Source organism: Leptopilina heterotoma, unplaced genomic scaffold (genome assembly GCF_015476425.1).
Source record: "Leptopilina heterotoma isolate Lh14 unplaced genomic scaffold, ASM1547642v1 Lhet_135, whole genome shotgun sequence".
In the NCBI taxonomy this organism is placed as follows: domain Eukaryota; kingdom Metazoa; phylum Arthropoda; class Insecta; order Hymenoptera; family Figitidae; genus Leptopilina; species Leptopilina heterotoma.
The window spans coordinates 1,118,420-1,132,341 of NW_025110854.1; the positions used below are offsets into that span (position 1 = coordinate 1,118,420).

The 13,922-nt window shown below is 28.5% G+C and overlaps 1 protein-coding gene across 3 annotated transcripts in view; it reads left to right on the forward strand.

Annotated features, from left to right (window-relative positions):
* LOC122497704 (spermine oxidase-like) overlaps positions 1–9,139 on the forward strand; it is a 56,853-nt gene extending 47,714 nt beyond the window's left edge. For all 3 annotated transcript variants that reach the window (XM_043604975.1, XM_043604973.1, XM_043604974.1), the window contains exon 13: positions 7,779–9,139. In XM_043604975.1, coding sequence (XP_043460910.1) covers positions 7,779–7,910 — 132 coding nt within the window. In that variant the 3' untranslated portion in view covers positions 7,911–9,139. The remainder of the gene's footprint in view (positions 1–7,778) is intronic.
* Positions 9,140–13,922: the final 4,783 nt, after the last annotated feature.

The following is a 13,922-nucleotide window of genomic DNA, read 5'->3' on the forward strand; positions in this document are numbered from 1 at the left end:
CTGTTTTTAATTATTGATTTAGTAGAAAATATTTTTAGTTTAACTGAAAGTATTTATAATTCAAATGAGAATATTTCAGGAATAAGTTTTCAAAAGCTGATAAAAACATTTTCAGGGTGGCCACATGTCAGTAAAGTCAGTAAAGTCAGGGAAATGTCAGTAAAATTTTTATCAATAAAATCAGGGAAATGTAAGAAAAAATTTTTTGTCAGAAATTTAAAAAATTGAAATTTTTTTCGACTTTTCTTCAAAATATTGCAACAAAATATCATATTTTTAGTATTAAATGTAATTGATTTCGATTTTTATAGTGCGAAAAATAACTATAAACAAATCTTTCAAAAATTATTTTTGAATCATTTTTCTATTTAAATTTTCGAAATATATAATTAAAAAGATTTTGAATAATTGAAATTTTGTAAAATTTAATTAAAAATAATTAATTTTTTCAAGTATTTTGTTAGAATTTTTAAAAATCAACTTTTAAAGAATTTTAATTGCAAATTTTCAAAATAATTGAATTTTCAAAAATTTTAATGAAAAATCTTTAAACGTAAATTTAAAAATGAAAATTAATGAAAATTAGATTCTAATTTTTTGAAATTTAGTATTTTCAGTACTTTCAATTACACATTTTCGAAAATTCAAATACATACAAAAAATAATAACATTTATATTTATTTTTAACATTTTGAAGAAAAAAATCATGTTTAAAATATTTCATTAAAATTTATCAAAAAATTAATTAGTTTTTTTAAATAATACAAAAAACTCTTTTAAGAAATTCAATGTTTTTCGAAAACTTACATTAAAATATTTTTAAAAACTACCTACTTAATTCTTAGAATTTTTTTATAATCCTTATTAATAAAATCAGATGTATGTCTGTACATTGCTTAAAACTTCAAAATGTTAACATGATTAGTTATTATGGACATCAGAGATTCCAAAAATATTCTTAAAAAATTTAATGTATGTATGTATGTATGTATGTATGTATGTATGTCTGTCTGTCTGTCACAAAAACTTTGTACCCCAATCACACAAAAACATATGAATCGATTTAAGTCCAACTTAGTAGGTTATTAGGTATTGACCCAAGGAAGGTTTATAAATTTACAGATTTAACAAATATTAATTAGAACGGGAGATATTCAATTTTTTCAAAAAATTCAAAAAATCGAAAATTTCAAAATTTTTTATTTTTTCATGGATTGCTTTTAAAGTTTCTATACTTGAGTTTTACATGTTATTTAGTCACATTTTAGCATGATTTTGCAAAAAATAAAGTCTTATAACTAATATGTAAGTATAAAAATGTTTTCAAAAAATCGAAAATTTCAAAATTTTACATTTTTTCATGGATTGCTTTTAAACTTTCTATATTTGAGTATTACATGTTATTTGGTCATATTTTAGCATAATTTTGCAAAAAATACTATCCTACAACTAAGATGTAAATATAAAAATATTTTCAAAAACTTCAAAAAATGGAAAATTTCCAAATTTCACATTTTTTAATGGATAGCTTTTAAACTTTCTAAAATTGAATATTATATGTTATTTAGTCAGATTTTAGCATAATTTTGCAAAAAATACTATCCTATAAGTAAATATAAAAATATTTTCAATATAAAAAAATCGATAGGTACTAATTACTATGAAGTTTAATTCAGTAGTATTTTTGGAGTCTCTGATTAATGCTTTGACGTCAAAATAATGTAATTCAGAATTATTTATCATATTAATCTAATATTTGCAAGCACTTCAGAAGTATTGAAAATGGAAATTTTTTATGATTAAAATGATATTGTAGGATGTCAAGAATATTGTAAGTCACCTGTGATACAATACAAGCATATTATGCCATAAAGCAAAAACTTACATATATGTTAAAACGTTTGTTTATTTTAAATCTAGATTTAACTTTTAGAGATGTTTTGAGCAATGTAAAGACAAAAGTTAACACGGTGTCTATTTTTGATTAACATTCCTGCTTTGTCCAAATTTTTCACAATTTATCTTTTTTTTGTCAAATTTAAATTTACTTGATTTTATCCATAAATAAATCTACAAATGGCTATAAAAATTTACTTATTTTATGAAAATACTCTTTCTTAAGTTCATATAAATATAGATTATATTACTATCTGTCATACCCGTCTTCGACAGTTTTCTGTTCCTACTAATACGTTTAACAGGGTATATACCAAACGGGAAAAACTGGGAAAAAGCCGGGAATATGACGAACCGGGAATTTTCCTATCAAATTAAGAAAAAGTTTCATTATATTAATTCGCTTTTAAAAAATTGCTTTTTACTTTAATTTTTATTGATGTATAATATTTATGAAAACAGACCCGAGTCAAAATTTAAGCCCTACTTTCAGCCTAAAATATAGGTCTTATGTTAGGTTTTAACAGTCGTAACGTAGGGTCTACTTGCGACACAATTAGTTCCAATTAGACTCTACTATAACTCCAAAAACTTGGTGGAAAATTTGATAAATTTTTAATACATTAATTAAAGTACTACAAATTGACAAATATTGTTCTCTGCATTTGAATTGGTTAAAATAACTAATTTGATAATAAAAAGTCAATCACTGATTCAAATAGTATAATATTTTTTGTCCTGCCTGCACGGAAAGTGTGTTATTTCGTGCACATGAGGCGGGCGCAAAGTAAGTGATTCCCGCCCAGAGGTAAGGTGAGCGGGCGCAAAATACATTCGCGCCCGCTGACGTCATAGGAGCGGGCGCAAAGTACATTCCCGCCCGCTGCCATTACAGAAGCGGGCGCAAAATATTTTTTCGCTCATTTGTGCATCCAGTGACCTTAACTTTTAGAAAATGACATCACAAGTCATTTTTAACAATATGGAACAAACAAACAATTCATCTAAATGTGTGTGCACTTAATAACACACTTTCCATGTAGCATGACAAAAAATGTTGTTTGCAGCACGGGCGCAAAAGGTGATATTGTCTCAGGCGAGATTATGGAAAAACCTCGGCGACCCTACGCATCCTCGGCTTCGGGTCCCCTTGGTTTCCCCAATCTCGCCTTCGCCAAAATCACCTATTTTGCACCCTTAATACGAAAATAACTATTCCTACTTAAATAGCTAATGGTAACTAATTATTATTTTTTTTCCGGTCAAATTAAATTCCCGAGCTGTTTTCTGATTTTCTAGATTGGTAGGCACACTGTTAAATGTATTGGTAAAAACTAAAACCCGTTGAAGACGGGTACGACAGCTAGTTTTTTTTATAATTTTTTAAGATTTAATTATCTTTGAATTTATTTAATTTATTTATCTTTGAATAAAGAAAATAAAAATTTACATTTTTGGACTTATTAAAATTTCGGAGAAATCATGGTTATATTTACAATTAAAATTCTTAAAAAATTTTATTTTTTAATTTTTTGATAATATTATACCTTAATAAACTAAAGAATAAAACATGGAGAGTTACAATTATTATAAAAAATTGAATTTTCGTATTTAAACAATTTAATTCTCGAAGAAATTTCGAAAAATTATTTAAAATAATTGATTTAGAGATGAAGTTTAGTTGAAAGGGCTTAGGGGGTTAAGTGTGCAAAAACTGCCCCCGCATCTATTTTTCTCAAATTTGGCCCATATATTACTATCCATATGACTATAACTTTCTGCAATTTTGAACTCAAAATTCGCTTTTTTGGGGGAGTTATGGAGGGGGAAAGCAAAATCAAAAAACTTATTTTTCTCGAAAACTACTGAACCGATTTTAATGAAATTTTAAGAGGTTGTAAATATAGATAAGACGATTTTAGAAAAAAAAATCAAAATTTTTTTTTAAAAAAAAAATTTTTCAAATTTTCAAAATTTTTTTTAGGGTTATTTTTTGAAGTGACCACTTTCTCTTTTGTTGTAAAAAGTACCTTATAATGCCCTTTTTAACATATATTTTTTCCAAATTTTTTAAAAATATAGTTTTTGAGTAAAATGTCAAAAACCATGGTCATGCTATTTGTCACGTAATGCACATATTATATATACAGTGCCGCCCAACAGGATTTGCCCACCCTATCACAGTTGAAGGTGTTACAAAAAGTTTTATATTTTGATTTCTAATAAAGATATCAAGGTTTGTAAGGTCTCATTTTAAAGCTTATATCATCTACTTTAACAATATTTAAAGAATAAATTAAAAAAAAAAATTTTTATTGTTTAATTACTGTTTAAAAAAAACAAACTTTTCAATTTTTTTTTTGCTCATTTCAAACAAATGTAGTTTTTTAACAAGTAATCGTAAATTAATTATGTATAACGCATTTTAAAGATGATTTTATCACCTATAAAATGCATTTTTAAAAATTGTCGTACCATTTTTTTTAAGAAAGTTATTATCATTTGTTTAAAAAAACAGCCCTTTTTTTAAATAATTCGTATTTTGAAAACGGTTCATTTTTTTGGAAAAAGTTTAAGACAAAAAATGTTCATTTATTTATGTAGATTTAAGAAAAAAAATATAAAAAATTTTTTTGAACAAATTTTTTTTTTACCACATTTTTACCTTGTACTTGTAAAAATATTGTACAAGGTAAAAATGTGGTAAAAAAGAAATTTGTTCAAAAAAATTTTTTATATTCTTTTCTTAAATCTACATAAATAAATAAACATTTTTTGTCTTAAAGTTTTTCCAAAAAAATGAACCGTTTTCAAAATACGAATTATTTAAAAAAGGGCTGTTTTTTTAAACAAATGATAATAACTTTCTTAAAAAAAATGGTACGACAATTTTTAAAAATGCATTTTATAGATGATAAAATCATCTTTAAAATGCGTTATACATAATTAATTTACGATTACTTGTTAAAAAACTACATTTGTTTGAAATTAGCAAAAAAAAAATTGAAAAGTTTGTTTTTTTTAAACAGTAATTAAACAATAAAAAAATTTTTTTTTTAATTTATTCTTTAAATATTGTTAAAGTAGATGATATAAGCTTTAAAATGAGACCTTACAAACCTTGATATCTTTATTAGAAATCAAAATATAAAACTTTTTGTAACACCTTCAACTGTGATAGGGTGGGCAAATCCTGTTGGGCGGCACTGTACATATATGGGCAATTTCATGTGATAGGGTATAGCCAAATAAGTATGGAAAAAGTGACCCGAATATATTTTTCCCATTCATTCCTACCCACTTAAAAATAACTTTTTGAAATTTTTAACTCAAGATTTTGAGTTTTTTGGAACTTATGGAGGGGAAAAAATCGAAAAACGTATTTTTCTCAAAAACTACTGTATGCATTTTAATCAGCTTTGGATATGTTGAAAAGACAATTAAAGAGATTCAAAAAAAGAAATTTCAAATTTTTTTTCAAAAAATTCCAAAAATCTTTTTTTTTTGAAAATTTCAAAACGAAAATTTTTTTAGTTCTATTAAAGTGACATCCAAAGAAAAATCCAAAAATTTTTATTTTGGCATTTAAAATTTTTTTCTTTTTGGATCGTTGAAGCGGTACATCACACTTTTTTTATTTAACTTTTTTAACAGTCTTACTTTTTAAAAAATAATGGCCTAGATGATTTTAGAGTGCAACACGGTAAAAAAACTCAAAAAATCCTAAACTTTGATTTTAAAATTTTCCAAATTTTTTTGTTTGTCTAAAAATATTTTTTTATATCAACTTCAGATTTGTATTTAGCAACCTCAATAACCCACTATAAATAGGTTGCAAAAATATTTGACAGGTTTTTTAATTTAAAAAAAAAGATTTTTGGAATTTTTTGAAAAAAAAATTTGAAATTTTTTTTGCAATCTCTTTAATTATCTTTTTAACATATCCAAAGCTGATTAAAATGCATACACTAGTTTTTGAGAAAAATACGTTTTTCGATTTTCTCCCCTCCATAAGTTCCCAAAAACTCAAAATTTTGAGTTAAAAATTTTAAAAAGTTATTTTTAAGTGGGTAGGAATGAATGAGAAAAATATATTCGGGTCACTTTTTCCATACTTACTTGGCTATAGCCAAATAAATATGGAAAAAATTTTACATGAAAAAAAAAAAAATTAATAACACATGAAATTGCCCATATGTGGGGTATTTCACGGGAAGTGATCCGGCCTCATGCGTTTACACGTCATACTTTGATGACTTGTAGTTTGCTTTAAAAAAAAGATGTAAATTAGATAAAATATGTTTTGGAAAGGGGATTTCGTGTACTTTTAAATAAAGATGTTAGTTTTTTTCAAAAAAAAATTTTTGACCTTGAAAATTAAAAATTAAAATTTAATTTTCATTTTTTTGTACAATCGGTATTTTTTTAAAAATTTTTTTTATTTAGAATGAAAGCTGAGCTCTTTTCCTATCAAAAACATATCTGCCCAAAATGGGACTAGAATTATGAATTCTAGTTAATTAATTTTACAAAAAAATGAAAATTAAATTTTAATTTTTAATTTTCAAGGTCAAAAATTTTTTTTTTTAAACTAAAATCTTTATTTAAAAGTACACGAAAACCCCTTTCCAAAACATATTTTATCTAATTTACATCTTTTTTTTTAAGCAAACTACAAGCTATCAAAGTATAACGTGTAAACGCATGAGTCCTGTGCAACATGTGGTACAAGCCTCATGCGTTTACACGTCATACTTTGATAACTTGTAGTTTGCTTAAAAAAAAAGGTGTAAATTAGATAAAATATGTTTTGGAAAGGGGTTTTTGTGTACTTTTAAACAAAGATTTTAGTTTAAAAAAAAAATTTTTTTTGACCTTGAAAATTAAAAATTAACATTTAATTTTCATTTTTTTGTAAAATTAATTAACTAGAATTCATAATTCTAGTCCCATTTTGGGCAGATATGTTTTTGATAGGAAAAGAGCTCAGCTTTCATTCTAAATAAAAAAAATTTTAAAAAAATACCGATTGTACAAAAAAATAAAAATTAAATTTTAATTTTTAATTTTCAAGGTCAAAAATTTTTTTTTTAAAAAAACTAACATCTTTATTTAAAAGTACACGAAAACCCCTTTCCAAAACATATTTTATCTAATTTACATCTTTTTTTTAAAGCAAACTACAAGTCATCAAAGTATGACGTGTAAACGCATGAGGCCGGATCACTTCCCGTGAAATCCCCCATATGTTTATTAGTTTTAAAAGTATCATGAAGTGGTCAAAATTGTATCTAAAATAATATAAATTTGAATCAGTTGCAATTGAAATTTTTATTAATTATTTAATTTGAATAAAGTTAAATTCCTAATTTTTTAAAAAAATTGAATTTTTGTAGTTTTATTTCAGATTCTCAATAGTTAATTTTTTATAAGAGCTAAATTCTAATTTTAAAGAAAGTTGAATTTTTATAAATAAGCAATTGCAAATTTTTGAAAATTTCTAGAATTCTATGAAAAATAATGTTTTCTTTTTAAAGAATCTTATTGAAATTTTTGAAAGTAATCAAGAAAAGTTAACCAAAGGAACAAATTTGATGTTTTTAAAGTAGGTTTAACTTTTTTTTAAAATTTAACTTATTATTTAACTTTTAAAGTTTTAAATAACATTTTTGCTTTTAAAAGATATTTTTTTTATAATTATTGAAAGCGTTTTGAATTTTTTTATAGAGATTAGAAAATAAGTAAAAATTCTGTCTGGAAATTAAGGAAAAGTCAGGAAAAATGAAAATAAAATTTTTATGGCAACTCTGATTTTTTATGTAATTGAAAATACTAAGGAAATTATTAATAGGGATTGAAATAAATTGTATATTGTTTTTCAGCGCGTCCCTATAATGATGTTGGCGGGAGAAGGGACACATGAACATTTTTATTCGACAACTCATGGAGCTTTTGACACGGGAGTAAAACAGGCGAAAAAATTTTTAAAACATCATCGCAGTGAACATGGGTAAATGAGCTGGCGTCTAATTTTCAATTATTGAAGGAGAAGAAGTCTGTTAAAAGAAAAGAAAAAATCGGAATTAGGGAGATTTATCCTTTATAAAATCATCGATGTTTCGAATAATTTAACAATTGAAAATATCTATTCAATATTAGAAACCTTTTCTTAGGTATCTAAGTATGTTTAGAGTGAATCAGAATATCTTTTAAAAATCAGGGAAAAAGACAAAATTTTGTCAGGAAATGAGAGAAACGTCAGGAAAAAACAAAAGTAAATTTTTGTGACAACCCTAAACTATTTATTTAAAGTTGACGATTTTGGGAAAATGAAATTTGTCATCTTTTAACAAGAAAAAGTATTTTTAAAGAAACTAAAAAATAGATTAAATTTGTGGTACAATTTTCCTTTTGTCAATTTTGTGAACTTGAGTTTTTTCGGTTTCATTAGATTAGATTAGATTTTTTCATTAGATTCATTAATTTTAAAATTTTAATCGTAACTATTATGTGGTTTTTGTTTTCTCTTGTTTATAATTAATTAATAATTAATTACAATAACAATTGTTATTATTTATTTATGTTTCTCGCGGTCCTATTGAACCATTGGTGAGATATGTTTTCGTGAAATTATATTAATTATTTATTTATTATTATATTTATTATTATCTTTATTATTATTATTTATTATTTATGATTATATTAATTATGTTAATAGTGTAGAACAATTTTTCTAAAACTAAAATACCTTCCAAAAAATCGACTATTAAAATTTCCTCCATTTAATTTATTAACTAATTTATCAAGGTGTCTTGAAGTTGTAAACCACTTTCCTACATTTTTATTGACAAATAATATTTATTCAATACTGGAAATCAGCTCCTCAAAGTCTTCAATTTTTAAATGTCATTTCGAAGTTTTTTTTTAATTTTCCTAGAATCTTCACGATTCTCTAGACCTTATTTTATTTCTTTTCATCTTATTCCCAATAATTCTCTATAGAAATGTGAAATTAATATTGTTGCAAAAAAATTGTATTCATAGTAAATAAGTAAAATCAAATATTTTAGCGAGGAAAATAAAAAAATTCGATAGAAGGGTGTGAACAGGTTGTGTTCTATCTTCTGTACAAAAAGAAATAAAAGCATAATAAAAGAATAAGGACAATTGATAAAAGAATGAGGACAAATCGTTAATCTAAAAAATGTTCTAAATAAAAAAAAGTATTTATTTAAATCATTAATAAAGTGTATTAATTTATTACTACATTTACTAATTATTATAATTATTCTTTATTAATAACAACTATAATTGATAACAATTTGTAAATTTGTTTAAATTATTTAATAATTTATTAAATTCCTTCTTTTTTAATTATAAAATAATTATGTGACTCCAATTAAAATTTTTACACGTCATTATTTTGAATTTAAACCATATTTCCGCTTATTCTATCAAACGGCCCGCTCACACCGGGTGTTTTCGACGTTGACACTCTGAGCGCTCTGAAAGTACGAAACGTGGTTGGTTGGGCTAGGGGAATTCTGAATGTTGATTGGCTGAACTTCAAAATTCATAGTTTTATGCTCTGGTTTCCACACTACGAAACGTGGTTGGTTGGGCTAGGGGAATTCTGAATGTTGATTGGCTGAACTTCAAAATTCATAGTTTTATGCTCTGGTTTCCACACTCTGTATCGCTCGGACCTTTGATACCGAGCGATACAGAGTGTGGAAACCAGAGCATAAAACTATGAATTTTGAAGTTCAGCCAATCAACATTCAGAATTCCCCTAGCCCAACCAACCACGTTTCGTACTTTCAGAGCGCTCAGAGTGTCAACGTCGAAAACACCCACCGGCGTCTCGTTAAAAGTCACGTGACTCCCAGGTCCGTACCCACATCACTTTTCCGAGATAACCGCCAATTTCAAATTACTGTTACACCCTCCCCTTTCAGAGAGGCGGCTATCTGGAAAAATTTTACTGCAGTAGACCGAAACAAAAATACAATTATCAAAAGAATACTTAAAGTCTCTGCAATAATTCAGTCGTAGTCAATTAAAACTAAAAAATAATGTTATTAAACAGATTATCAATAGTCATTTCACATACACGCTGGGTTTTGGAAATTGTGAGATCAATTTTTAACTTATATTGCTAAACAATATGACTTGAATGAATTCACTTACACAAGGTACATAAAAATGGAAAATAAAAAAAATTACGTCATTAACGACAAAACAAGAAAACTAAATAACCCTTTAGAAGTGAATGTACAAAATCATTATCAAAGAAAAATATTAATAATATGAACAGAAAACGTAACTCAGTCGACTACTTTGCATTCTCCTTCTGATACTTCGTAGGAACTATTATCTTGATCACGTCGCCATCTTGTAGCTCCGGACGCTCCAACATAACTTCGTCCATTGTTTTAGAAGTCTGTGGTTTAAGCAAGGCATTTATTGCTTTGTTCCGTTTTTGCTCGGAAAGTTTCAGAGGTGTTTCTATCTTGGTGCACACTGTAGTGTCGACTGTTTTAAGAGCGTTTTCTCTAATAAGAAATGCTCTAATCCTGTTTGGTAGGTCGTTTTTATCGTTAAACTTTGACTTGATCCGGCGTTTCAGCTTGTCAACATCTTCGTCGACAAGATATCGATGATCCTCTGGGATAAAGAATGTCGGCCACGTTGCGTAGTTCAATCGGAGATAGTGGACCAGACCTACGTGTCTTATATTGCAGTCTGGGCACTCTGGACAATATTAGGGTGGAGTCCCATGGCACCGTTTTGCGTTGCGTTTTGTAACTAGGCCATGAGTGCAAATATAGCGAACGTATATCTCCATCTATCTCACACTCATTGCCTAGTTACAAAACGCAACGCAAAACTCTGCCATGGGACTCCAGCCTAAATGTTCTTCTCTTCCACAGCCAGGACAGCGACCCAGGATCATCTCATGTTCGATCCCATGAGGATAAATGCAGTTGAATGTATCGAATCCCTCCGCTCCACAAATGGTGCAAAATCCCGGGCGGTACGGAAACAAACATTCCCTGAACTTGTGTTCACTTGATCTGCAGTTAATGCAGCCCTGCGCAGTCTGTTTTGAAACTTGGGTGACGTAAGTTTGGGTTGAGCAGTCGACCTTTCGCGCATCCTTTTTTGCTACCAGCAGCTGGGCTCTTTTCAAAATCAAATTGCGTAGGAGATCATCACTGATGATTTTACAGTCGACCATAAATTAATAACGGCTGTTGACATCCTTCTGGGTTCAGCAACCCCGGGACTCCAAGCTCCTCCAGGACAACACGAAAATCAGGATGCTTTTAGGCAACGGTTCAACTCGGACTGATGGTGCCACTTCCACTTCCGTCAATTCAGCCATCGACAATGGTTTTCCCGTCAACTCCGATTTTCGCATAGGATGATCGTGATTAACAATTCTTTTTCTCTTCAAGTTCTCAGCTCTCAACTGAAGATTGGTAACCCTTGTTACCTTTCTGAGACCAGGTTTTGATGGCTTCCAAAGTCTAACCTCTTCGAGAAAAGTATGAACCTTTTCCACCACTTCCCGCTGACCCTTTCTCGATGGCGGCAAGGATTCATATAGTGTCAACGCAACTGATCGGGTCTCGTCGAAACCTGATAAGAAATTCTCGACGGCTTCCTGAGAACTTCTAGCAGCCAATGCACAAGCTTCATCCAATTTGCTTTCTGAAGACGTCTCGCTCTCGTGTTCCTGTTGAATGGCGGTTTCTAACTCCTGCTTCTGAATCTCAAACTTGGACTGCACTAATGCTATTGCTTGATCCAATTCTTCCTTCTGGATCCTCAGATTCTCGAGCCTGTTGGTCAGGAGATCAATTCTACTGCCTGATGACATCTTTTGGAACAGCCGATAAAATGAGCTAGAAAAATCACACATTCTTAATACTTCGCCTAGGTATTTTCAAATTAGATATACAATATTTGCCTACTATCTTTCCAGACGCGTCGACTAGTTCTACCGTTGACGAACCTAGAACTCTTTTTATTTTAGCTGGACTAATATATTTATAAGCCAATTTGGCAGAATAACTTTCATGTTTTTTGCTAAGTTTTTTATTTGGGTAATAAACCTCAGTACCCTCTTTCAGATCTACAGTTGAGGACCTACCCGAGTTGACAATGGCAAGGCGTTTTTCATTGTATTGTTGCAATCTACTCTCGATCTTGTGTCTAAATTCATCAATTATCTTCATGCGCCTTGCCCAAAAGGAGACCGAGTCATCTGCAGAACTCAATTGATCAATAGGGTCCTTGACGACATGTTTAATAATTGCTTCTTGTCCGTGATGTAAAAAGAAAGGAGATACTCGGGTCCCCGAATGTGGAACGGTATTATTGTATCAATCACAATTGAAACAAAATCAAACTTTTTACTTATACAGACTTTAATTCCGTCAATCTGAATAAAATTGTCAACATAAGCCGAGTTGCTCAATTAACGATTTCGACATAGACTGTCAACTTCTAAATAAGGTTAATTACCAAAAATTTTAAATCCCCCTTTTTTTATTTACGTACACAAGAAAATAAAATATCAATATAATTAAATAAAAGATTCATAAATAAAATAATACTATCGACAACATTGAAACGAGAAAGAAAAAAGAAAAAAAATAGAACTTTAATAAGGACACAGCTGAGTTCAAAATTTCCTCCTCTTTCTATGTTTTCTTTTTTTTATTTTTATTTTAATTTTACTCCACTTAAATAATGGTTTCAATCTTGTCGACAAGTACTAAAACAATACTTAAACAACTTCAGCAAAACACTTCACAAATCACAACAATAAAAATTAAAATTCAAATAATAACAATTATCATCAAAATTCGTTATAAAACGAATATCCCTACATGGGAATCCACTTGGAATTTTACAAGGGATTTCACATAGGATTTTATATGGGAATTGACATAGGATTTCATGCAAGATTTCACCTAGGATTTAATGAGACATCACATAGTATTTTATTAAAGATCCAATGAAGAAATTTTCAAAGGATTAAAAATTATTTAATAAAAAATTAAATAATATATAGTATTAGTGTTACAAGTCATCAAAAAAGTAAAAAAACGATAATTTGAAACACGTCCTCTCTGCTACAGGTTCTCAGCTTTTATATACTTCCAGAATCGTCTCAACAGCGAGAGAAGTCACTTTCGCCACCTAGCGGTGAAAGTATAGGAGCGACAGTAATCTTTAACATTACTAAGGAAACCATGTGGAATACTACGTAGGATTCCATGTGGTTTCCTACGTGGGGATTTACATGGGATTTTACTTAGGAATTTAAGTAGAAATAAATTCCCAAATGAATTCCTAAGTAAAATCCCATGTAAATCCCCACGAAGGAAACCACATGGAATCCTACGTGGTATTCCACATGGTTTCCTTAGTAATGTTAAAGATTACTGTCGCTCCTATACTTTCACCGCTAGGTGGCGAAAGTGACTTCTCTCGCTGTTGAGACGATTCTGGAAGTATATAAAAGCTGAGAACCTGTAGCAGAGAGGACGTGTTTCAAATTATCGTTTTTTTACTTTTTTGATGACTTGTAACACTAATACTATATATTATTTAATTTTTTATTTAATAATTTTTAATCCTTTGAAAATTTCTTCATTGGATCTTTAATAAAATACTATGTGATGTCTCATTAAATCCTAGGTGAAATCTTGCATGAAATGCTATGTCAATTCCCATATAAAATCCTATGTGAAATCCCTTGTAAAATTCCAAGTGGATTCCCATGTAGGGATATTCAATAAGGCGGATAATGTTTTTCACATGGGATTTGGTTTAGGATTTGACATGGGAAAATAATTATAAATAAATGATACTGTTTTTCACTTGGGGATTGACTTGGGAAAATAATTATAAATAAATGATACTGTTTTTCACATGGGATTCGGTTTAGGATTTGACTGGGAAAAACATGTGGGATTTGATATGGTTTTATGCATAGATGAACTGTTCAA